General features: G+C 42.2%; 1 protein-coding gene across 1 annotated transcript; it reads right to left on the bottom strand.

The window, feature by feature from the left end:
* Positions 1–148: 148 nt before the first annotated feature.
* LOC134332483 (huntingtin-interacting protein 1-related protein-like) lies at positions 149–23727 on the bottom strand. The gene is made up of 35 exons (XM_063014145.1): positions 23644–23727; positions 23440–23503; positions 22222–22364; positions 21247–21303; positions 21047–21127; positions 20258–20334; positions 20099–20160; positions 18417–18557; positions 17273–17330; positions 16838–16913; positions 15489–15617; positions 15328–15377; positions 15125–15197; positions 14676–14859; positions 13608–13696; positions 13383–13499; positions 13196–13297; positions 12722–12916; positions 12106–12216; positions 11087–11281; positions 10856–11003; positions 10672–10758; positions 10482–10589; positions 8547–8683; positions 8043–8153; positions 7082–7140; positions 6927–6957; positions 6529–6591; positions 6358–6458; positions 4930–5035; positions 4692–4815; positions 3279–3340; positions 2001–2222; positions 1852–1908; positions 149–269 (listed from the first exon to the last, which is right to left on the bottom strand). Exons 1-34 carry the CDS (start codon positions 23725–23727, stop codon positions 1900–1902), a joined length of 3456 nt encoding a protein of 1151 aa, XP_062870215.1. The 3' UTR covers positions 149–269; positions 1852–1899.
* Positions 23728–24708: the final 981 nt, after the last annotated feature.

Genomic DNA, 24708 nt, shown 5'->3' with positions numbered 1-24708 from the left:
AACTTATTTAGCTTCTTTCAAACCTAGAATATTGTGCAATAGTTATTCCCCTAAAAGATCCAGTAACTGCAATTTTAATACAGTAAAGCAAAGGACTTTCCGGATCATTCTGGCTGAATAAACAGCAGTCATGTCAGATGTAGTCTTATTTATTTAATTTCATGTTCATCAACTTTTTTATCCTGGTCACAGATGTGGCAGGTCCAGTATCACTGGGAAACACTGGGCACGAGGCGGGAACACCCTACACAGGGTGCATTCCATTCCAGCTGGTGGGAGAGTGTAAGAGCAACCAGAGCATCAGTTATCTGTTATTCTTATAATATAAAACAAATAGACTGTGAATAAATGAGTACTTTTTTATTTGATGACGATTCAGTGAACAAGTTCAGCTATTTGTGTGTACATTTGTGGTTGTTTTTATTTTATATACAGCATGTAAATAATAGAGAACAATACAGATATACACTGATCAGCCATAACATTAAAACCACCTCCTTGTTTTTACACTCACTGTCCATTTTATCAGCTCCACTTACCATATAGAAGCACTTTGTAGTTCTACAATTACTGACTGTAGTCCACCTGTTTCTCGGCATGCTTTGTTAGACTGCTTTCACCCTGTTCTTCAATGGTCAGGACCATCACAAAGCAGGTATTGTTTAGAACTTTTTAAACTTTTTAACTTAAGGGCCATATTACTGTTCTTCAGTGTTTCGGGGGCCGGACCGCAGATGAAATAGTAAACACACCCCAGAAAAAGCTATTTACTATGTACACTGGATGTATTGTCTGCTGTGTATAACTGTAGTATAATTTTACTTCATAATGATAATGCAGACATTTTATTTATTTTAATCATTTCCATTATCCCAACTCATACAGTGTTTCCCCAAAAATCAGTGTGAACTGTGAGTCTGCTTTTGCCTGACGAGACAGTCAGCATCAGGTTCCATATTTGTTACTGCCAGTCATAATAGGTAATAAGTGTTGATGAGTGAGTCTGAATCTAGTTGGAGATTTAAGGTGTTTAAAGTCTGCTCACAGGTACAGTGGTACCTCGGTATACGTCTTTAATCCGTTCCAGATCCTTGGATTCATACCAAACAGGACGTGTACCAAACGAATTTCTCCCATTAGAAATAAAGGGAAAATGATTAATCCGTTCCCATGAAAAAAAATCCTATTGTTATTGGCATATTATACGTTGATGGGGTTGTATATATGGGGCCGTAGTTTGATGACCCCTGGTTTAGGTGGTGGATCATTCTCAGCACTGCAGTGACACTGACGTGGTGGTGTGTTAGTGTGTGTTGTGCTGGTATGAGTGGACCACTGTGACCACTGATGAAGGTCTAGAAGATGACCAACTTAAACGGCAGCAATAGATGAGCGATCGTCTCTGACTTTACATCTACAAGGTGGACCAACTAGGTAGGAGAGTCTAATAGAGTGGACATGGTATTTAAAAACTAAAGCAGCATTGCTGTTGACACACACTAACACACCACCACCATGTCATTGTCACTGCAGTGCTAAGAATGATCCACCACCTAAACAATACCTGCTTTGTGATGGTCCTGACCATTAAAGAACAGGGTGAAAACAGGCTAAAAAAAGTATGTAGAGAAATAGATGGACTACAGTCAGTAATTGTAGAACTACAAAGTGCTTCTATATGGTAAGTGGAGCTGATAAAATGGACAGTTAGTGTAGAAACAGGAGGAGGAGGTGGTTTTAATGTTATGGCTGATCAGTGTGTATATCTTCCATCATAATGAATAATTTACAGAGGAATGCTAATGTTGACAACCATTCCAAACAATAAATACATGGTTTATATTAGCCTACCAGACCCCAAATTTTCTTCAGACATAGTTTCAGCTGTACGCCACTTTGTTATCTAAACTGTAAACAAAAACAACAAAAAATTAGACATCATTTATGCATAATTTAACATTACAGTGTGACAAAGTAAATGTATATAAGGTAAGACTTACTTTACTCTTAATGAGGCTGCCAGATTTTTGAAAGATGGAAGGCTTTTTTGAGGCAATTTTAGGTGGTTTAGGCATCACTGAAAGTAAATCGTTGACAAAGCCATTGAGATCCATCTCGGGCTGCTCGAGGGGAACTCCAGCCAGCTCGTAGTGTTTTTTCCTCAGTTCTCCCAGTCTCTGTCGTTCATTGGACAGCTGAGTCTCCAGCTCCAGCACTTTGACCTGTTCAAACATAGAAATGTAGAATTTCAGTAATATTAGCAGTCTAATGGCCTAGCAATCAACTAATGAAACTACACAGATAAGGCATAACATTATGACCACCTTCCTAATATTGCGTTGGTCCCCATTTTGCTGCCAAAACAGACCTGCAACTGTGATGCACTGTGTATTCTGACACCTTTCTATCAGAACCAGCATTAACCTCTTGAGCTTCAGTAGCTTGGATCTGACCACACGGGCCAGCCTTCGCTCCCCACGTGCATCAGTGAGATCTGCCTGCCCATGACCCTGTCGCTGGTTTACCACTGTTCCTTCCTTGGACCACTTTTTTTTTTTTTTACCCCTTTTTCTCCCACTTTAGCGCATCCAATTTCTACCCGTCAATCATCCTTTCACTAATGCTTGTCCCTGCTCCTGATTGGGGAGGACGAGGCTGCTCCACGCCCCATCTGACACGTGCACAGCAATCGAACATCTTATCACCTACACTTGACGAGTGCAGTGTGGTACAGCGCTGTGCACGGAGGGCCACACTTCCTACTGCACTCCTTTCCCATCTCCGTGCAGGCGCCACCAACCAGCCAGCAAAGGTCTGAGAGAGAGTCCCCACCCGGCTTAGTCCCACCCCTTATCTGAACAACAGGCCAATCGTTGTTCATGTAGCCACTCAGCCTCAGCCGGCAAGGCAGAGCCGAGATTCGAGATCTCAGCTCTTTTGAAGAGCGTGTTTTACCGCTGCGCCACCTGAGCGGCCCTTGGACCACTTTTGATAGATACTGACCACTGCAGACCGGAAACACCCCACAAGAGCTACAGTTTCTGAGACCCAGTCGTCTAGCCATCACAATTTGGCCCTTGTCAAACTCGCTCAAATCCTTACGCTTGCCCATTTTTTCTGCTTCTAACATCAACTTTGAGGATAAAATGTTCACTTGCTGCCTAATATGTTCCACCCACTAACAGGTGCCGTGATGAAGAGATAATCAGTGTTATTCACTTTACCTGACAGTGGTCATAATGTATTGCCTTGTCGGTGTATTATTTGAATCAGATTACCTGAGAATCCATTTCCTCCGTTTTCAGCTTGATCAGGGACATGCCAGAAAAATCCATGGGATCTGTGGACCATCATTATATTTTACAATATAAAACTGAGTCTTAAATACCTATCAAAAACCTGCTAAATGATCCAGGTTCTTTTGTATCAGGTGGTAACAATATTACACTGCTTTTTAATCATTTTAATGGCTTTAAACTCTTTAAATTATTTAAGAAACTAATCAAATGGCTTTAAATTTATAAAATAAAGTTAATGAATAATACATTTTGTAATTAATTTTCTGATGTTATACACCATATTCACCAAAAGTATGTGTGGACACTCCTCATAATTATAGAATTTAGGCATCTCAGCCACACCCACTACTAACACATCCCAGACAGGATACTGATTCATCTTGCGTCCGGCCACTTCACCCCCAGTCACAGCCAATCATGTATGTACACTGATCAGCCATAACATTAAAACCACCTCCTTGTTTGTACACTCACTGTCCATTTTATCAGCTCCACTTACCATATAGAAGCACTTTGTAGTTCTACATTTACTGACTGTAGTCCATCTATTCCTCTACATACATTTTTAGCCTGCTTTCACCCTGTTCTTTAATGGTCAGGACCCCCACAGGACCACCACAGAGCAGGTATTATTTAGATGGTGGATCATTCTCAGCACTGCAGTGACACTGACATGGTGGTGGTGTGTTAGTGTGTGTTGTGCTGGTATGAGTGGATCAGACACAGCAGCGTGCTGAAGTTTTTAAATACCGTGTCCACTCACTGTCCACTCTATTAGACACTCCTACCTAGTTGGTCCACCTTGTAGATGTAAAGTCAGAGACGATCGCTCATCTATTGCTGCTGTTTGAGTTGGTCATCTTCTAGACCTTCATCAGTGGTCACAGGGCACTGCCTACAGGGTGCTGTTGGCTGGATATATTTTTGGTTGGTGGACTATTCTCAGTCCAGCAGTGACAGTGAGGTGTTTAAAAACTCCATCAGTGCTGCGTTGTCTGATCCACTTATACCAGCACAACACACACTAACACACCACCACCATGTCAGTGTCACTGCAGTGCTGAGAATGATCCACCACCTAAATAATACCTGCTCTGTGGTGGTCCTGGGAGAGTCCTGACCATTAAAAAACAGCATAAAAGGGGGCTAACAAAGCATGTTGAGAAACAGATGGACTACAGTCAGTAAATGTAGAACTACAAAGTGCTTCTATATGGTAAGTGGAGCTGATAAAATGACACTGAGGTGGTTTGAATGTTATAGCTGATCGGTGTTTATTCGAGTCTATTTCAATGGTTTTGGAAAGGAATGTCCAAAAAGCATGTAAGCATGAAACAAATTTTACTTATAACTAAGTGTGTATGGTTACCTTAAACCTAGAAACCTACTTACCCTTATCTTCAATTTGCATCTGTCCTGCTTTGGTTGAGGTCACAACAGTCACAGCCGTATCATTTACATGACGAGAGGCTTGCAGCAACGTATGAAGCTTTTTATTGCCTCGGTCTGCCTTTACCTGCAGTAATGTAGAAAAAATAAATGTAAACACAAAGAAATGTATAGATTAGCTATGTAAACACTGTAAACTACGAATTTTATACACAAAATAAGCCATGCAGCTAGATTTTACCTTTGAAGCAGCTACTAGTTGGGCTGTGCTTGCTGCAATCTCATGAGAGCTCACTATCAACTCTTCATATTTACCTCGGTCTGTTACTACTTTATCAGCAGACTCACTAGGCAAAGAACATGTAAATAGTTACAAAATGTAATACTAGTACAAGTAATGTGTTTTCAAAAATACAGTATGCAATGCTTTCAGTGCAGTTAATCAGATAATGTATTGTACTGGTTAGGAGGAGAAATCAGTTTAGTTACAAGCACAGATCTTTCCACTGAGAGGGTGAGGACCAACATGAGCTTCTTCCAAATTACATGTAAACCATCTGAAAGTGCTACACAAGTTTCATCACAAGGTAAGTGAAACTAGCTGATCATGTACTTAAAAAGTTAATTTCTTAAATACAACTAAGCTTAATTTCCTGTTGTACCTGTTGCTAGGGTTATGCCATGTGGTTAGTAGGGTTTTTACTTAGCAGTAGCTATGGTTTTTCAAGTGATTACTAGAGTGTTCCTAATTGGTTGCTATGGTATTTCAGGTGTTAGGTAGATTGTTGCTAAGCAGTTGCTATAGCGTTACAAGTGGTTGTTCTGGTGACTGTAGTCCATCTGTTTCTCTACATACTTTTTTAGCCTCCACAGGACCACCACAGGCAGGTATTATTTAGGTGGTGGATCATTCTCAGCACTGCAGTGACACTGACATGGTGGTGGTGTGTCAGTGTGTGTTGTGCTGGTATGGGTGGATCAGACACAGCAGCGCTGCTGGAGTTTTTAAATACTGTGTGCACTCACGGTCCACTCTATTAGACACTCCTACCTAGTTGGTCCACCTTGTAGATGCAAAGTCAGAGACGGTCGCTCATCTATTGCTGCTGTTTGAGTTGGTCATCTTCTAGACCTTCATCAGTGGTCACAGGACGCTGCCCACGGGGCGAGGTTGGTTGGATGTTTTTGGTTGGTGGACTATTCTCAGTCCAGCAGTGACAGTGAGGTGTTTAAAAACTCCATCAACATTGCACAACACACACTAACACACCTAAATAACACCTACTCTATGGTGGTCCTGTGAAGGTCCTGACCATTAAATGTTATGCCTGGTCGGTGTATATCATGGTGACACTACAGGCTGAACTTTCTGTTGCACCACATTCATTCTTATTTGGGGGGCATTATTGGTTGCTACATGGCAACCGTACACCCAATCACAAAACTGTGAATATATATTGCATAACAATAGTGTTGCGCATTGTGAGGCTTAAGAGAGACAGGTTTATTTCTTTCAATTATTTCAGATCCAATTGGAGGCAGTGATGCAGCTGGTAGAATGAGGTTCCTAAAGTCCTAGGTTCGATCCTAATATTTTGTTGCCCTGTCCAAAGTGTGCTTCTGTTAAGAGTGAGCATTAAAAATAAAGAAAAAAAGAAAAAGTACTTACACCATCTGCGTAGCTTCCCAACCTACAGCCTTGGAGGCTGAGATGAGCCCTTCAGTCCAGCAGGAGTTCTTGGCATAGAAGTCTTTCGCAGAACCAGAGCCCTGAACAGACGGAAGGTTAAAGAGCAGATCCTACACAACCCCACATTCTCTCATTTTATTCTACACTTACCCGACCACTCTCCACAATGTCCTTCTGTAAATCAGTAGCAGCTGTGACCAGCATGTGTATCGCCTGTGGGAAACACAGTGAAATGAGCTGAAATGTTTGCATGTTTAGGTAATAACATATCTGAGATAATCCAGCAGTACATTTCAGTCACAAGTGTCAATTAAAGTTCCAGATGGCCAGTGAGTCTATATACACGGTTGTGTTTACCCTATGACTGCCACAATAGAGCCAAGATAGGCACAACCTATTTAATATACAGTGAATTCAGAAAGTATTCAGACCCCCCTGACTTTTTTGTACTCTTTACGGAGTTGGTGATTATTAGTTGGTTAAATTATATTAATGTCAATGTCTACTAGGGCTGGGCGATATATCGAGATTTTATAAAATACACTTACTTTCATCAAATCAGAGCAGGAACCCAGAATGCTAAGAAAACGAAAGATGAAAAAATTTAAGGACCAAAGGAATATCAAACACATAAACATACTACTGTATTTGAAATAAAATGCATTATATACAAGATATACAACTCCTGATGGTCCAAACTGACCTTTGGTTAACCTCCAATTTCAATCCAGATGTGTCTCTTCTTGCTTGGTTCAATATTTCCTGTAAAACAAGAGCAGCTATTTTAATACAGGTGTAGACCAGTATACAATACACTGATCATAACATTATGACCACCTCCTTGTTTTTACACTCACTGTCCATTTTATCAGCTCCACTTACCATATAGGAGCACTTTGTAGTTCTACAATTACTGACTGTAGTCCATCTGTTTCTCTGCATGCTTTGTTAGCCCCCTTTCGTGCTGTTCTTCAATTGTCAGGACTCTCCCAGGACCACCACAGAGCAGGTATTATTTGGGTGGTGGGTCATTCTTAGCACTGCAGTGACACTGAGATAGTGACACAGCAGTGCTGCTGGAGTTTTTAAACACCACTGAGAATAGTCCACCAACCAAAAATATACAGCCAACAGCGCCCTGTGGGCAGCGTCTTTTGACCACTGATGAAGGTCTAGAAGATGACCAGCTCAAACAGCAGCAATAGCAACAGAGCGATCGTCTCTGACTTTACATCTACAAGGTGGACCAACTAGGTACTAGTGTCTGATAGCGTGGACATAAGTAGACATGGCATAAGTAGACATGGCATTTAAAACCTCCAGCAGTGCTGCTGTGTCTGATCCACTCATACCAGCACAACACACACTAACACACCACCACCATGTCATTGTAAGTGCAGTGCTGAGAATGATCCACCACCTAAATAATACCTGCTCTATGGTGGTCCTGTAGGGGTCCTGACCATTGAAAAACAGGGTGAAAGCAGACTAAAAAAGTATGTAGAGAAATAGATGGACTACAGTTAGTAATTGTAGAACTACAAAGTGCTTCTATATGGTAAGTGGAGCTGATAAAGTGGACAGTGAGTGTAGAAACAAGGATGTGGTTTTAATGTTGTGGCTGATCGGTGTATACAACAGTAATACTCTGGTGCTGCTCTTACCTCCATCCTCATAACAGCATCCTCAATAGCTGTGAATGTGGCAGCCATCTCTTTATCCACCATGTCCTCCAGGTCTGCTTTCTGAATATCTGCATTACTACAGTGCAGTTCCTGCAAAGATTGTTAGTTCCTTAGTAAGATTGCAAAGAAAGTCAGGGCTTTGTACAGGCCACTGGAGTTCCTCCATACCAATGTCTTTATGAACCTGGTTTTGTGGACTGGTGCACAGTCATGTTGGAACAAAAAGCAGTGATACTAAAACTCTTGCCACAAGTTAAAAGAATATATTTATTTGATACAGTTAAGTGCATACATCTGTTAGCAATGGGTGTGGCTACAACATCTTAATTTAATTATTAGGAAAGGTGTCCAAATACTTTTGCCATAAAGTATTTCACATGTCACCGATATCTTGTCCAGACACTTTAAGTATAAAACACACACACACACACACACACACACACACACACACACACACACACACACACACACACACTTACTTACATGAGCTTGATTGAGGATTTGCTGGACCACATGGCGGATGGCACTCGGGTCAGCCCTTTGCAGCGTGGCTTTCAGCTTTAGATCTTTAAGAAACTTTAGACAGTTGGTGGCACAGTCCCTGCAGTTATCTGTGAGCCCTAAAAATCAGTGAATAAAAAAAAATGTAGAAGCAAATCCTCTGCACAAACAAGTATAGCATTCTGAACTTCAACTAGCAGACCAGTTTGGATGGCCATCACATTGTTGATCAGAAATAGAACTCATTAAGGGGTGTATTCAGAGTTCAATTAGGCACACATAAGACAAAAGTTTATATACACGTGTAGAGGACATGAATGTCAATTTTCATTTTCCTAGGAATGGCTTTTTACAAGATTTTGGAGTGTGGGAATTCGCAACCATTCAGTAGAAAGAGTATTTGTAAGGTCAGGCACTGGTGCTGAACAAGTCGGCCTGGCTTGCTATCTAAATTCCTATTCAACCCAAGTGTGTTTAGTAGGGTTAAGGTCATGGTTCTGCACTAGTAAACTTTATACACTTCAGTCTAATCAAATCTTACACAGCAGCACAACCATGATGGAATAAAAAGGTGTATGTTTTGTGTTTTTGTATGTACAGTATTTAGTATGCATTTTATTTTATATAATTGATTTTATATGTTTGCTATAGTTGTGTCTAAACATAGTAATCAGATACTCACTTCCAGTAGAATGAAATTATTTTCTTTGCATATCCCAGCTTGTTTGGATTAGGATCAGTTCCTCATACAGTTTCTATGGAACCTTGCTTGACGGTTCAACAATGGCTGCTTGGTGGAGCCAGGATTAAAACCCTTAACCTTTCGAATAATAGTTTAGAGCGCCATCAAGGTCTTCAAAAAGAGGGGTTAGCCCAGCTATTAATGCACATACACTGATCAGGCATAACATTATGACCACCTTCCTAATATTGAATTGGTTCCCCTTTTGCTGCCCCATACGCAACAAACTGTGATGCACTGTGTATTCTGACACCTTTCTATCAGAACCAGCATTAACTTCTTCAGCAATTTGAGCTACACTAGCTCGTCTGTTGGATCGGACCACACGGGCCAGCGTTCACTCCCCACGTGCATCAATAAGCCTTGGCTCTGTCGCTGGTTTACCACTGTTCCTTTCTTGGACCACTTTTGATAGATACTGACCACTGCAGATCGGGAACACCCCACAAGAGCTACAGTTTTGGAGATGCTTTGACCCAGTCGTCTAGCCATCACAGTTTGACCCTTAAATCCTTACGCTTGCCCATTTTTCCTGCTTCTAACACATCATCTTTGAGGATAAAATGTTCACTTGCTGCCTAATATATCCCACCCACTAACAGGTGTCGTGATAAAGAGATAATCAGTGTTATTCACTTCACCCGTCAGTGGTCATAATGTTATGCCTAGTCGGTGTAATTTTGGATGTAATGTTGAGATAGTGTGAGTCTACTTTTGACCATTTGTTGTACAGGGTGTCCCTAAAGTCTGGACATATAGGAAATATCACTAACTACAACTAACTATATGTTTACTAAAATACACACACATACATATTGCATCACAAATAGTGGAAAACACATTGAAGATGTTATTGATTAATATTCTAATATAATTGAAATGTATTGAAAATACTGTATGCATTTTTCCTGTGTGTCCAGACTTATATACCCCTGTATATAATCCACATTCTAAATCATCCCAAAGGTGCTGGCCACTGGAGATTCTCCACATCAAACCGTTTGTGCACAGGAGGAGAGTCATGCTGAAGCATATACCTAATACTGTATTATATGATTACATTTATGAACCGTTTAGCAATGTGCGTTGCAACAGCTGAAGGGGGTTTTAACATACTTTTTGCTATAGCATATAAGAAAATGTACTGGTTTTAAAACTGATCTGAGTGTTCTTACTGTCAGCTTGGTCAGTGGGTGCAGAGTGGGAGGTGGCAGCTCCATTAACTATAGTGTCTGCTGCAAGGTGGAAGAACTGAGTAACTGCTCTCAGGAGCCCGCTGGCATCTAAAGAGACGATCAACATGATACTGAATCATATTTACTCACAAAAAAGAATTTTAAAATGTTCTAATAGATAAAAGCTTACCATCTAAATTGCTCACATAGTCAGCATGGCTCTGCTGCATTTTATCAATAGACAGCAGGGTCGTCTCAGCCCGATTGATCAAATACTCTGTAGGTATAAAAAAAAAAAAAGGCAATGAAGCCAGAAGGGCATCTCATTTTTTAAAATGTTATTCTGAGAAGTTAGAGAAGGAATATTCGCATACCCGGAGTGGAAACACAGCGCACGTACATGGGGTCGTCAACTTTGGCCACGGCGTTTAGAATGATTCCCTCTGATTCCACCACTGCACACTGCAACAAGCAAAACTCCTCATCCTGCAATTTCTGCTGCAGCATAGACTCCTGATTGGACTGAACACAAACACACAGCACGTTTAGATCCCCTGAGAAAGTGGGAGAAAGTGAGAAAGTTTAATAACCCAAAGATGCTTGACCTTGGCCTTTAGTTGGCTCTGCAGGGAGTTGATCTCTCTTTGGTTCTCGTCTCTCTCCTGCTGCAGGGTGACCTGGTGTAGCTGAGCGGCCTGACGAAGGTTAGTGAGCTCAGTTTCATGCTCTTTTACCGAACGCATCAATTTTTCTTTCTCAGCCTGCAGCCCCACCAGCGCACTGCTCATTTCTTGTCCTGCCTAAAACACACACCAACAAAGGAGACACAATAAACACACAATTATTAGATTACTTATTGTGTATCAATGAGAGAGTTACATGGCAAAAAACACCACAAAAATGAAACCATTGAATCTAAAAACAGGGCGGCACAGTGGGTAGCACTGTCGCCTCACGGCAAGAAGGTCCTGGGTTTGATGCCCAGGCGGGGCGGAGATCCTTTCTGTGCGGAGTTTGCATGTTCTTCCGTGTCTGCGTGGGTTTCCTCCTGGAGCTCCGGTTTCCTCCCACAGTCCAAAAATATGCAGTCAGGTTAATTGGAGACACTGAATTGCTCTATCGGTGAATGGGTGTGTGTATGTGTATCTATTCATCAGACCAGGCCACCTTCTTCCATTGCTCCATGGTTCAGTTCCCATGCTCACGTGCCCATTGTTGGCGCTTTCGGCGGTGGACAGGGGTCAGCATGGGCACCCTGACTGGTCTGCGGCTATGCAGCCCCATACGCAACAAACTGTGATGCACTGTGTATTCTGACACCTTTCTGTCAGAACCAGCATTAACTTCTTCAGCAGTTTGAGCTACAGTAGCTCGTCTCCACAGTGTGCTTTAGGTGTTACACAACCCTTTCTTTCAATAAATAAATGATTGTCTAAAGCTGTGTTTTGAGCTTTCTTGTGTTCTCCATGGCTTATATTACTTATATTATTTGTATCAGGATTTACCATTTAGTGTGACAAACATACAAAAAAAAAGAGGAGATCAGGAATGGGCAAATGCTTTTCAAAATGATGTGTCTGTAATTGTGAGTAAATGATATAAACAGTTACAAAGTAAAAGCTACCGTCTCCCTGGTGTAAAGAGCAGTTTGGGCACTTGATGCTTCTGCTCTCTTCTCCTGTAGCTCTTGCTTGAGTCGGGCGATCTCCAGCTGCTGTTCCTGCTCCCGTTTCAGCTGAACACAAACACAGCACCACAGTTAGTAAAAAATCACATGGTATGGTAACTATGGTAAAATCAACACACTGTAATGCTATTATGCACAAATTAGAATAGTCATAAGAAAACTAATGCAAATATAAACTAAAACGACTGTAACAATGGAAAACTCTAAATATGACTAATGTATGAGCCTCTGGTGACTGTCTGTGATGAGTTTTGCATGTTTTCCCCAGGTTTGCATGAGTTTTCTTCAGATAGTCATGTAACCTCCCGACTATAAAACATGATTTAATTGATTTTACACATCTGCAAAAGCAAAATTGGTACGTCTAAAACACCTGAATGTGATCATTGGTAAAGATGTCTACATACTTTTGGCCTTATAATGGCCAAACGTCAGTTCAAGAAAAGTTGGAACACGCAATAAAAACTGAAAACTGTAATTTGTTAACACACTTGAAGCTTCCTCCACGACATGTAAACCAGACAGCATTTTCCATGTACTGTGGTATACTCACACTGTCCTGTAGTTGACTCTGCACTGAGTCGATCTCTCTCTGGTTCTTCTCTTTCTCCTGCTGTAGAGTGGATTGATGGAGTTGAACAGCCTGACGCAGGTTAGCCAGCTCAGATTCCTGATCTTTCATAGAACGCATCAGTTTTTCCTTTTCAGCCTGGAGCCCCACCAGTACACTGCTCAGCTGATCCCCGGCCTGGAACGTATATTAACACACGTACATAATTACAGAGCACTGTCATCGTAAGTGTGGTGAAAAGGAATGGCAACATTACAAAGTGGTAAATGCTTTACTGTCCCAACTTATTTTGGGATGTGTTGCAGGCCTGAAATGCAGGAATTGGATGTTTAATAATAAATGAAATGAAGTTGATCAGACAAAACATGAAATATCTCAGGTTCATCCTGTCTGCAATCAAATAAAAGTCAAAGTAACATGGAACATGAAAATTGTGTAAACAATACTGGCACAAACCTTTTCTTTGCTCTGTAGAGCACTCTGAAGTTGAGTTATTTTAGCTTTTCCAGTCTGCAGTTCTTGCTTAAGTTGGATTATTTCTACCTTCTGTGCTTCAAGCTAAATAAAGAACACGACTTAATACTGAACAGACATCATTAATTTATTTTTAAATTCAAAATAAATACGTTGGAATAAGTTTTACTTTTAAGTTGTTCTCCTGTTTGTGTTTCTCCAGCTCCCCCATTGTCTGCTGATTGGCCTTCACCAGTTCCTCCTTGGCTTGTCGGGTGCTGGCTAGCTCCTTCACCATGTCTGCATTCTGACACACAAACCAATGGGTTACACAAAGCAAACACACCACAGTGCCAACTCTTACACTGGTGGCAAAGAAATTTCTAGAAAACATAACTAGTGTGTGAAGAAACACCTTTCTCATGAGGTCGGCATGCCTGGTCACCAGCTCTGCGTGCTTCTCTTTAAGCCGGTTATAATGCATCTGGGTGGTTTGAACCCGGTCTGTAATGCAGAAAAAGTGTTTTTTTTTTATTAAGTATGTTCATGTCACTCTCAGAAATATGGCAACCTTTTAGGCATTTTAGCTGGAACGTCTTTGATTGGCCAAACAAGATCTGATGGCTGATCGATGGTGTCTGCACAGAGACAAGAGCTAGTGGACATTGGTGCGTGACTCTACACCGATTATGCATAACATTAAAACCACCTCCTTGTTTCCACACTCACTGTCCATTTTATCAGCTCCACTTACCATATAAGAGCACTTTGTAGTTCTACAATTACTGACTGTAGTCCATCTGTTTCTCTACATACTTTTCACCCTGTTCTTCAAAGGTCAGGACTCCCACAGAGCAGGTATTATTTAGGTGGTGGATCACTCTCAGCACTGCAGTGACACTGACATGGTGGTGGTGTGTTAGTGTGTGTTGTGCTGGTATGAGTGGATCAGACACAGCAGCGCTGCTGGAGTTTTTTAACACCTCACTGTCACTGCTGGACTGAGAATAGTCCAGATGACCAACTCAAAAACAGCAGCAATAGATGAGCGATCGTCTCTGACTTTACATCTACAAGGTGGATTAACTAGGTAGGAGTGTCTAATAGAGTGGACAGTGAGTGGACACGGTATTTAAAAACTCCAGCAGCGCTGCTGTGTCTGATCCACTGATACCAGCACAACACACACTAACACACCACCACCATGTCAGTGTCACTGCAGTGCTGAGAATGATCCTGACCATTGAAGAACAGGGTGAAAGCAGGCTAAAAAGATATGTAGAGAAACAGATGTACTACAGTCAGTAATTGTAGAACTACAAAGTGCTCCTATATGGTAAGTGGAGCTGATAAAATGGACAGTGAGTGTAGAAACAAGGAGTTGGTTTTAATGTTATGGCTGATCAGTGTACGTGCGAGATACGGATCTCAATATGAACCCGTCTCGGGTAGGTCAGGAGAACTGTGTAGAACTGTCACTCACTTCCTACGTCGTCCATAGACGCCTGAATGCTGGCGGCGACTGCTGCCTGCTGCCTGAGTGCCTCCACCTCCATACGCAGCTGCTCACTCTCCACCTTAGCCATCTGCTTGTGGGTGCGTTGCTCATCCACTTCTGCCTCCAGCTTATTTACCTGTTCCTTCAGCTGGGCCACAGCACGAACGGCCTGTAGGCGACAGTGAATACAGAGAACACCTGATCGTAAGTTTGTTAGGAATACTATTCCAAAACCATGGCATTATAAGCTATAACAGCCTAGACATTTTTAGAAAGGCCTTTCCTGAAATGTTGGACTGTGGGGCGCCCAGGTGGCGCAGCAGGATATTTCGGTGGCAAACCAACGCCGAGATTCTGAACTCCTCGGTTCGAAACACTTCACCTGTCAGTGGTCATAATGTTATGCCTTGTCAGTGTATGCACACATACTTTACCTCTGCTTTGAACATCTGCACCTCAGGTTGCATCGCTTGAAGTTCCTTCCTTAAAGACTCAGCCTCGGTTTCACTGAGAACATACACAAAACGTTAACATTTACATTTTCGGCATAATGCACAAAAGTGCTTCCATAGTGAACAAAACGATAAAGGATTCAAGAACACTCAGCCATTGGTTGGCTGACGTTGACAGTGGTTACCTCTGCATTGATGCATCACTCAGCGGGTCATACTGGGTGTAAGGATGGAACTGTCCGAGTAGATAAAAACATCAAGTTATTTGTGGAAGCTAAATAGGTTTCACAACTCCAGACATTTATATCAAATGATAATACAGAATAATAATGAGACATCAGCATACCATTGGGTATCCTGCTTTACCAACATCTAGCTGAACATCTGTGTCGTCATCTTCAGGTAACCGATTACGAAACACCACTGGCTTGGCGTAGTCTGAGTACGAAGCCGTGCGCAGGAAATTTGGAGGGGACTGTACATATTCACAGAAGTGTGCACACATTAGATACTGTAGATGAGCAGATAATGATGTGTTCATGATAACACCTAGGAGGACAGCAGGTGTTAATTTAGAGTAGGTGCTGCAGAGCAAGGGTTTGATCTTCAACTCCAGTCACCCAACGACAGTGTTTTTCCTAGAATGTTTTTCCTAAAGGGCTTTTAGGTACCCCGGTTTTCATCCCTTCCCTGGAATCGCTGGGAGTAACATACCCTGGATAGGAACACCAATACATTGCGGGACCTCGGCCACTCTAATGGGCCATACTAAAAAGCTTTGTAACTCGTAACCTGGCAGTATACACTGATCAGCCATAACATTAAAACCACCTCCCTGTTTCTACACTCCATTTTATCAGCTCCACTTACCATATAGGAGCACTTTGTAGTTCTACAATTACTGACTGTAGTCCATATATTTCTCTACATACCTTTTTTACCCTGTTCTTCAATGGTCAGGACCCCCACAGGGCCACCACAGAGTAGGTATTATTTGGGTGGTGGGTCATTCTCAGCACTGCAGTGACACTGACATGGTGGTGGTGTGTTAGTGGCTGAGAATAGTCCACCAACCAAATATATCCAGCCAACAGCGCCCTGTGGGCAGCATCCTGTGACCACTGATGAAGGTCTAGAAGATGACCAACTCAAACAGCAGCAATAGATGAGCGATCGTCTCTGACTTTACATCTACAAGGTGGACCAACTAGGTAGGAGTGGACAGTGAGTGGACACAGTATTTAAAAACTTCAGCAGCACTTTTGTGTCTGATCCACTCATACCAGCACAACACACACTAACACACCACCACCATGTCAGTGTCACTGCAGTGCTGAGAATGATCCACCACCTAAAATAATACCTGCTCTGTGGTGGTCCTGTGGGGGTCCTGACCATTGAAGAACAGCATGAAAGGGGGCCAACAAAGCATGCAGAGAAACTGATGGACTACATTCAGTAATTGTAGAACTATAAAGTGCTTCCCGTGTCTGTGTGGGTTTCCTCCCACAGTCCAAAAACATGCAGTCAGGTTAATTGGAGACACTGAATTGCCCTATAGGTGAATGGGTGTGTGTATGTGTGTCTGTCCTGCAATGGACTGGTGCCCCGTCCAGGGTGTTACTGTGTGCCTTGCACCCATTGAAAAGCTGGGATTCTAGTTTGAAAAGCTAGTTTCTGTAGTGAGAATCTTACATCAGGAAAATCAGGGATCTGTACAATTGTTTTGAAGAACTCCAGGCCTCGGGCTCTCTCAAAAAACTGGCTAATGCTGAGGAAAATAGAAGAGAATGATGAGAGTATAATTTGCCTGCAAGAGATTCCCAAAAAGTTAGGGTGGGGCAGTTTAAAAGTAGATATGTTGTAAAATGTTTAAAAACATCGTAAACAGGTTTTGTAATCATGCTAGGGTTTAAAACAGCATGCAGGAAGCCTAGTACTTTATGAGCAAGGATGGAATGAGGGTCACCACTCACTCACTTTCTTAACCGCTCATCCAAATAGGGTTGCAGGCATAATTTTCATGTGAAACGGTAAATATTGTGCTTTTGTACTGTTGTCAATTGAATGACAGATTGAAAGGTGCTGGATGACAAGAAGCTATTAGATGAAGCCAAAAACTGGGCTTACCTGTTGAACTGCTCACGGAACCGCTCTCGATGACCTAACAGGGCATCCACTGCTATCCCTTTAATACATATCATAAACAAGCAGTTAGCACAAAGCGTTTCAAGCTGTGAAGTTAACTACACTCAAAATGCAACTTGTTTTATGTAGTCTAGATGAAAAATAGAGTGAAATTGAGTAGAAACACTAAACTTGATTAACAGTAAAGCTAGTTGGATAATTTTCCGGACATTTAGATGATTTGTAACCTGCCATCAATCCTAACACAAAGACCCCAGGCACTTTTTGATCTTAAGAGGTACTAAGTGAAACTTTTAACTTCTTTGAGGCCTTCACACTATTTGTATTATTTAGGTGGTGGATCATTCTCAGCACTGCAGTGACACTGACATGGTGGTGGTGTGTTAGTGTGTGTTGTGCTGGTTATGAGTGGATCAGACACAGCAGCGCTGCTGGAGTTTTTAAATACCATGTCCACTCTATTAGACACTCCTACCTAGTTGGTCCACCTTGTAGATGTAAAGTCAGAGACGATCGCTCATCTATTGCTGCTGTTTGAGTTGGTCATCTTCTAGACCTTCATCAGTGGTCACAGGATATTTTTGGTTGGTGGACTATTCTCAGTCCAGCAGTGACAGTGAGGTGTTCACTCAACATTGCTGTGTCTGATCCACTCATACCAGCACAACACACACTAACACACCACCACCATGTCAGTGTCACTGCAGTGCTGAGAATGACCCACCACCCAACTAATACCTACTCTATGGTGGTCCTGGGAGAGTCCTGATCACTGAAGAACAGGGTGAAAGGGAGCTAACAAAGCATGCAGAGAAACAGATGGACTACAGTCAGTAATTGTACAACTACAAAGTGTTCCTATATGGTAAGTGGAGCTGATAAAATGGACAGTGAGTGTAGAAACAAGGTGGTTTTAATGTTATGGCTGATCGGTATAAGCAATTGATTTGCTTGGCAACAGCCCAGCAGCTTGGCAAACTGGGCAGTGTGAGCTGTGTGCAGATGATTTAAATATGAGCCACCCAGAAAATGTATTAACCCAGCAGTACATCTGGATAGAAATTCACATAAAGATGAATCTCTGATTAGGCTTTATAACCAATAACAAAAAAGAAAGTCCACATACGACTGTGTAGCTTGAACAGGAGCTTGACCAGGAAGTAATAGAGAAGGTTGCAGTCTTGGATGAGCTGGACCAGAGGGGACAGACGGCACTGACCCACGGCAGTGGTCGAACTCGCAGAGTTGGACTCAAGTTGTCTGAAAACTGCAAACACAAGTATTAAAAAACAGCATTATTTTAAGTGTATACACTACACTGATCAGTCATAACATTAAAACCACCTCCTTGTTTCTACACTCACTGTCCATTTTATCAGCTCCACTTACCATATAGGAGCACTTTGTAGTTCTACAATTACTGACTGTAGTCCATCTGTTTCTCTGCATACTTTTTAACCTGCTTTCACCCTGTCTGTTCTTCAATGGTCAGGACCCCCACAGCACCACCACAGAGCAGGTATTATTTAGGTGGTGGATCATTCTCAGCACTGTTTAAAAACTCCATCAGCATTGCTGTGTCTTATCCACTCATACCAGCACAACACACACTAACACACCACCACCATGTCATTGTCACTGCAGTGCTGAGAATGATCCACCACTTAAATAATACCTGCTCTGTAGTGATCCTGGGAGAGTCCTGGCCATTGAAGAACAGCATGAAAGGGGGCTAACAAAGCATGCAGAGAAACAGATGGACTACAGTCAGTAATTGTAGAACTACAAAGTGCTTCTATGTGGTAAGTGGAGCTGATAAAATGGACAGTGAGTGTAGAAACAAGGAGGTGGTTTCAATGTTATGACTGATCGATGTATATGGTCAAAAGTATGTGGACACCCATTGCTAACCCATTGCCAATGGGAATAATAAAACTAAGTATTACAGATAATATGCTCAGTGGTGCCTGTGCCCTGGCTGGGCACTTACCAGACAAATTTTTCTTTTGTGTCGGGTGGTCAAACGCAGATTTGCCAAGTCCCTGACAAGAGCAGTGGGAGAAGATGGATGTGTGTCAGAGGGGGTGCGTGCTAGCCTTCAGCTCTCCTCGGCCAGTGAGGGCATTATGCAACAAACATTAACCTGTAACATTGATTTAGAGCCAGGCTATCTCATTCTACATCAATGCCAAGGGTCTTGATTAATTGGCACACATACCTTTCTGTGCCAATTTAGTTTAGCCAATTTAGCCTGTTATAGCTGCAAAGAGGGGCAACTTCATATGGAATGGAATTTCCAACAAGCTAATGGTTAGGTGTCCACATACTATTGGGCTATGTTATAGGTGCGTAGTAGTATTAGAAAATGAACTGGTAGGCGTCCAGGTGGCGCAGCGGGATATTCCGCTGAACTCCTCGGTTCGAAACTCGGTGTTGCCACTGGTCGGCTGGGTGCCTGCAGCAGATACTAATTGGTCACCGTACCTGCAGGGTGGGTCTTCATATGCTGTAAAATGAACTGGTGATGACCAGTAGAATGTAGCTAATAACTATCAGTTTTGTGTTTCACCACTGCTTTATTCTGGTCAGGGTCACAGTTGTTCCGGTTTTCTCAGAATTACTAGGTGCAATGCAGTAACACACCCCTGACAGGATGCTAATCCATCACAGGGCATCGGTTCCCCCCTGTCATAGCCAATCATGTCTGTATGTAGTTGCCCATTCGGCCAATAGCACCGCTGGAGATAAGAACCATGGATCCCAGCGGTAGTGGGCTAGTGTAATTTACTGCTCCTATAATGAACTGACCCGTTTCTTGTAATATGAGAGCTGCATCCATGTAGTCCATCACCTCACTAGCCATTTCAAATCTGACAACAAAATACATTAATTTTCATTCATTGGTCTTTTGCAAGAATGAGCTTTAATGTAAAGTACAGTAAACAAAATACTGGGTAAAATACTCACACTTGGTTGATATCAATTGTAATAACCCTCTCCAGGGTCTTATCAGGAGCTTCAAGATTTGGTGGAATTCCTGTATACTAAAATAGCAACAGTCAGTATAACCAATATGTTAATTAAACACTGATCAGCCATAACATTAAAACCACCTCCTTGTTTCTACACTCACTGTCCATTTTATCAGCTCCACTTACCATATAGAACCATATGGTCAGGACCACCACAGAGCAGGTATTATTTAGATGGTGGATCATTCTCAGCACTGCAGTGACGCTGACATGGTGGTGGTGTGTTAGTGTGTGTTGTGCTGGTATGAGTGGATCAGACACAGCAGCGCTGCTGGAGTTTTTAAATACCGTGTCCACTCACCGTCCACTCTATTAGACACTCCTACCTAGTTGGTCCACCTTGTAGATGTAAAGTCAGAGACGATCGCTCATCTATTGCTGCTGTTTGAGTTGCTCATCTTCTAGACCTTCATCAGTGGGCACAGGACGCTACCCACGGGGCACTGTTGGCTGGATATTTTTGGTTGGTGGACTATTCTCAGTCCAGCAGTGACGGTGAGGTGTTTAAAAACTCCATCAGCATTGCTGTGTCTGATCCACTCATACCAGCACAACACACACTAACACACCACCACCACGTGGATGGACCAGTCAGTAATTGTAGAACTACAAAGTGCTTCTATATGGTAAGTGGAGCTGATAAAATGGACAGTGAGTGTAGAAACAAGGAGGTGGTTTTAATGTTATGGCTGATCAGTGTATATTGTCTGCATGAAAAACTCACCTTACAATGAAAGTCGATTTTAAGGCACAGGAACTTGGCATACAAAGCAACAAGATGTCCATATCGGTCATGAAGGCTTCCCTACACAACACAGGACAAAACCTTAGTTTCAGGGTTTGACTGCCTACAGAGTGATAAAAGATTCAATACCACTGCAACAATACAAAGCATGTCCTCTTGGTTAGTTTGTATTTACCTACCCATAAAGTTCCCAACTGCTTAATACTTGGTGTATGTCCACAGCTATCTCGAAGGGTCTGGAAAAAAAACAATGTGGTCATGACAGCGCACATTACATCACATACAAACTCCAAATGTACAGTTAAAAGCAATAATTAACAATCAATGTTTTTTTTTTTGTTGCATTTTTTCCCCTTTTTCTCCCCCTAGCACGTCCAATTATCCAATTTGCATCGTGCTTCCTCTCTGTCTATGCCGAACTCTGCCCAGACCAAGGAGATCGAAGCTAACCCACATCCCCTCAGAAACATGAGCAGCAGCCGCCTGCATTTTTTCACCCACACATTGACGAGTGTTGCGCCACCTAGCGTTGCATGCGGAGAGACATACCCTAAGAGCACTCCTTCCTCATCTCTTGTGCAGGCGCCTCTAATCAGCCGGCAGAGGTCGTAACTGCACCATTCTGACAGAGAGAAACCCACTTCCGGCCCCTTGTCCCACCCCCCAACTGAACAACCGGCCAATCGTTGTTCATGTAGCCACTCAGCCTCGAGCCTGTTAAGGCAGAGCTGGATTCGATACCATGTATCCGGAATCCAGCTCTGGTTGCAGCGCGTGTTTTTACCGCTGCGCCGCCTGAGCGGCTTAACAATCAATGTTAAGTGTAAAATCTTTTGTATATTAATTCATATAAGGTGCTCGGTTGATGCAGGGGTTTATTACACTAGCCCAAAACTGCTAAGACCCAGGATGATTAGTCATATAAGAATCCACATTCTTTTGACCTATAGCCATCGCTATGTGTGTTATGACTCTATGTAGAAATCTGTTGCTGGCTGATGAAAAGAAGACTCATCATAGATGTCATGCATGAGGCAAAGGTTGATAATACAACAGGAGGAATTGGACATGTGTAAATTACATACATATGTATAGAAGTGCTGCAAATACTCAAACATCAAATAATGAACAGTATGATTAGTATGATTACTCACATTGCTATGGCCATCGCGTAGGAGTTTGTGCACCATATGACAGAACTTCCAGCTGACAATGGCGTTGCTGGCCAGAGGCTGACTTGCTGAGTGGGACCAGAAAGTAAGTGCTCCACCTTCTTTATGGGTTCCTAACACAATACCTTCACTTATGTTAAGGAACTGAAACATTACTAGCAAAATAATTGTTATGTTACCTTATAGTGACCCAATCTCAGCTACTTTATTCACACAGTACTGATATTCCTCTGTCTAAGATCACTGATTTGTCAGACCCAAAATTAAACCTTAGCCTGCAGATCATCCTTCAAATCCCCATATATTAAACCCTAACTCATCCACATTTGCTTGCTTACACACAGTATCAACCCAGCCTTGAATCGTGGTCAAAATCAAGTCTCGGAGGCCATGTAAACACAAGACAGTGATACTAGTAATAGTGTCCTTAAAACCACCCCTAATCAAACCAAGACTCCAAATATTACTGTGCTATCTTTGGGGACAGTGTGTGGGGACAGTGGTAGCCTAGTGGGTGGAGCTTTGTGCTGTCAATCATAAGGTTAAGAGCTCAAATCCTGGCTCTGCCTTGCAGCTACTGTTGGACCCTTGAGCAAGGCTCTTACCCCTCTTGGCTCTAGGAGCGCCGTACAATGGCTGACCCTGCGCTCTGACCCCAGCTTCCAAAAAAAGTGAGTGCTGGAGTCTATTCCAGCAAAAAGTAACACCCTGGACGGGGTGTCCAGTCCATCACAATGCAGACACACATACACACACACATACACACACCCATTCACCTGCATGTTTTTGGACTGTGTGAGGAAACCGGAACTCCCGGAGGAAACCCACGCAGACACAGGGAGAACATTAAGAGTTGTGGATTCTTAGGTCATTATTATAATTTTTGTTATCTTAATTTCAAGTCCTTTCTGTGCCAAGTTTGCATGTTCTCCCCGTGTCTGCGTGGGTTTCCTCCGGGAGCCCCAGTTTCCTCCCACAGTCCAAAGACATGCAGTCAGGTTAACTGGAGACACTGAATTGCCCTATAGGTGAATGGGTGTGTGTCTGCCCTGCGTTGGACTGGCGCGCCTACACATACTGTGTGCCTTGCGCCCATTGAAAAGCTGGGATAGGCTCCAGCAACCCCCCGCGACCCTAGAAAGCAATGCAAATCTGAAGTAAAAAATAATGAACACAAAAACTCAGGGCTTTAAAAGATACTGCGGCCATATTTATCCTTGATTGGTGCCTCGGTAGACGTGAGGCACTTTGAAATGCTTTGCAGCTGAGAAAATAAAAAAAAGATTATAGTTGCATTAAACATAGTAGCACGCATACTGCAATAGATCTAATATACAAATCTTCAGTAACTACTAAATGCGGTTTAATAAAAGAAGAGTAAACTAAAGGTGTAAGTGTGTTTACCTGAAGTTTGACAAATTGTTCCTTTTCCGCTACCAGGGCTTTTTCCGTTTTGTCCGTTTTCTCACTTTTATTCTTAGAAGACATGTTTCAGTCCTGTTCGATGTACAAAATGAATAAAATTCAGTGGTCATTTTATTGTAATGTCATGTTTTACACACTTTGGACAGGTAATTATTGGTTAGACAAGATATTTTAGTTCTTATGCTGATTCATCTGACCACAATACACGTTTTCACTGTGTGATGGTCCATCCTAGATGCCTTAGAGCCCAGAGAAATGTGTATTTTGGTTAGATGAATCAGCATTCCAGGTCTTTTTTGGAAAATAGATTACAAAGACGAAAAAAGTCCAGACTGTTATCAGGAACAAGTCCAAAAGCCAGGGTCTGTCATGGTATGGGACTGTGTCAGTGCCCTTGGCAAAGGTCATTTACACTTCTGTGATGGCAGCATTAATGCAGAAAAGTACATTGAGATCTTAGAGCAACACATGCTGCCTTCAAGACGTCATCTTTTCCAGGGACGTCCATGCATTTTTCAACAAGACAATGCAAAACCACATGCTGCACACATTACAAAGGCATGGCTGTGGAAGAAGAAGGTACGGGTACTAGACTGGCCTGCCTGCAGTACTGACCTGTCCTCAATAGAGAATGTGTGGAGAATTTTGAAACGAAAAATGCAACGACGACCCCGTACTGTTGCACATCTTAAGACGTGTTTGCAGGAAGAATGGGATGAAATAAAAGCTGAAACACTAAATCACTTGGTCTCCTCGGCGCCAAAACGTCTTTTTAAGTGTGGTGAAAAGGAATGGCAACATTACAAAGTGGTAAATGCTTTACTGTCCCAAATTTTTTTGGAATGTGTTGCAGGACTGAAATGGAGGAATGGATGTTTATTAATAAATGAAATGAAGTTGAGCAGATAAAACATTAAATATCTCCGGTTCATCCTGTCCGCAATCAAATAAAAGTCAAAGTAAATTTAGTAGAAAGTAGATTTCTGGTTCCTCAGTATTTAAAAAAAAACAATAAAGTTGGTCAGTAAAAACATTTAAAATCTT

The sequence above is a fragment of the Trichomycterus rosablanca genome, chromosome 18 (genome assembly GCF_030014385.1).
Source record: "Trichomycterus rosablanca isolate fTriRos1 chromosome 18, fTriRos1.hap1, whole genome shotgun sequence".
Taxonomy (NCBI): domain Eukaryota; kingdom Metazoa; phylum Chordata; class Actinopteri; order Siluriformes; family Trichomycteridae; genus Trichomycterus; species Trichomycterus rosablanca.
Note: the sequence above shows the minus strand (reverse complement) of the source record. Positions and strands in the feature narration are given on the sequence as shown.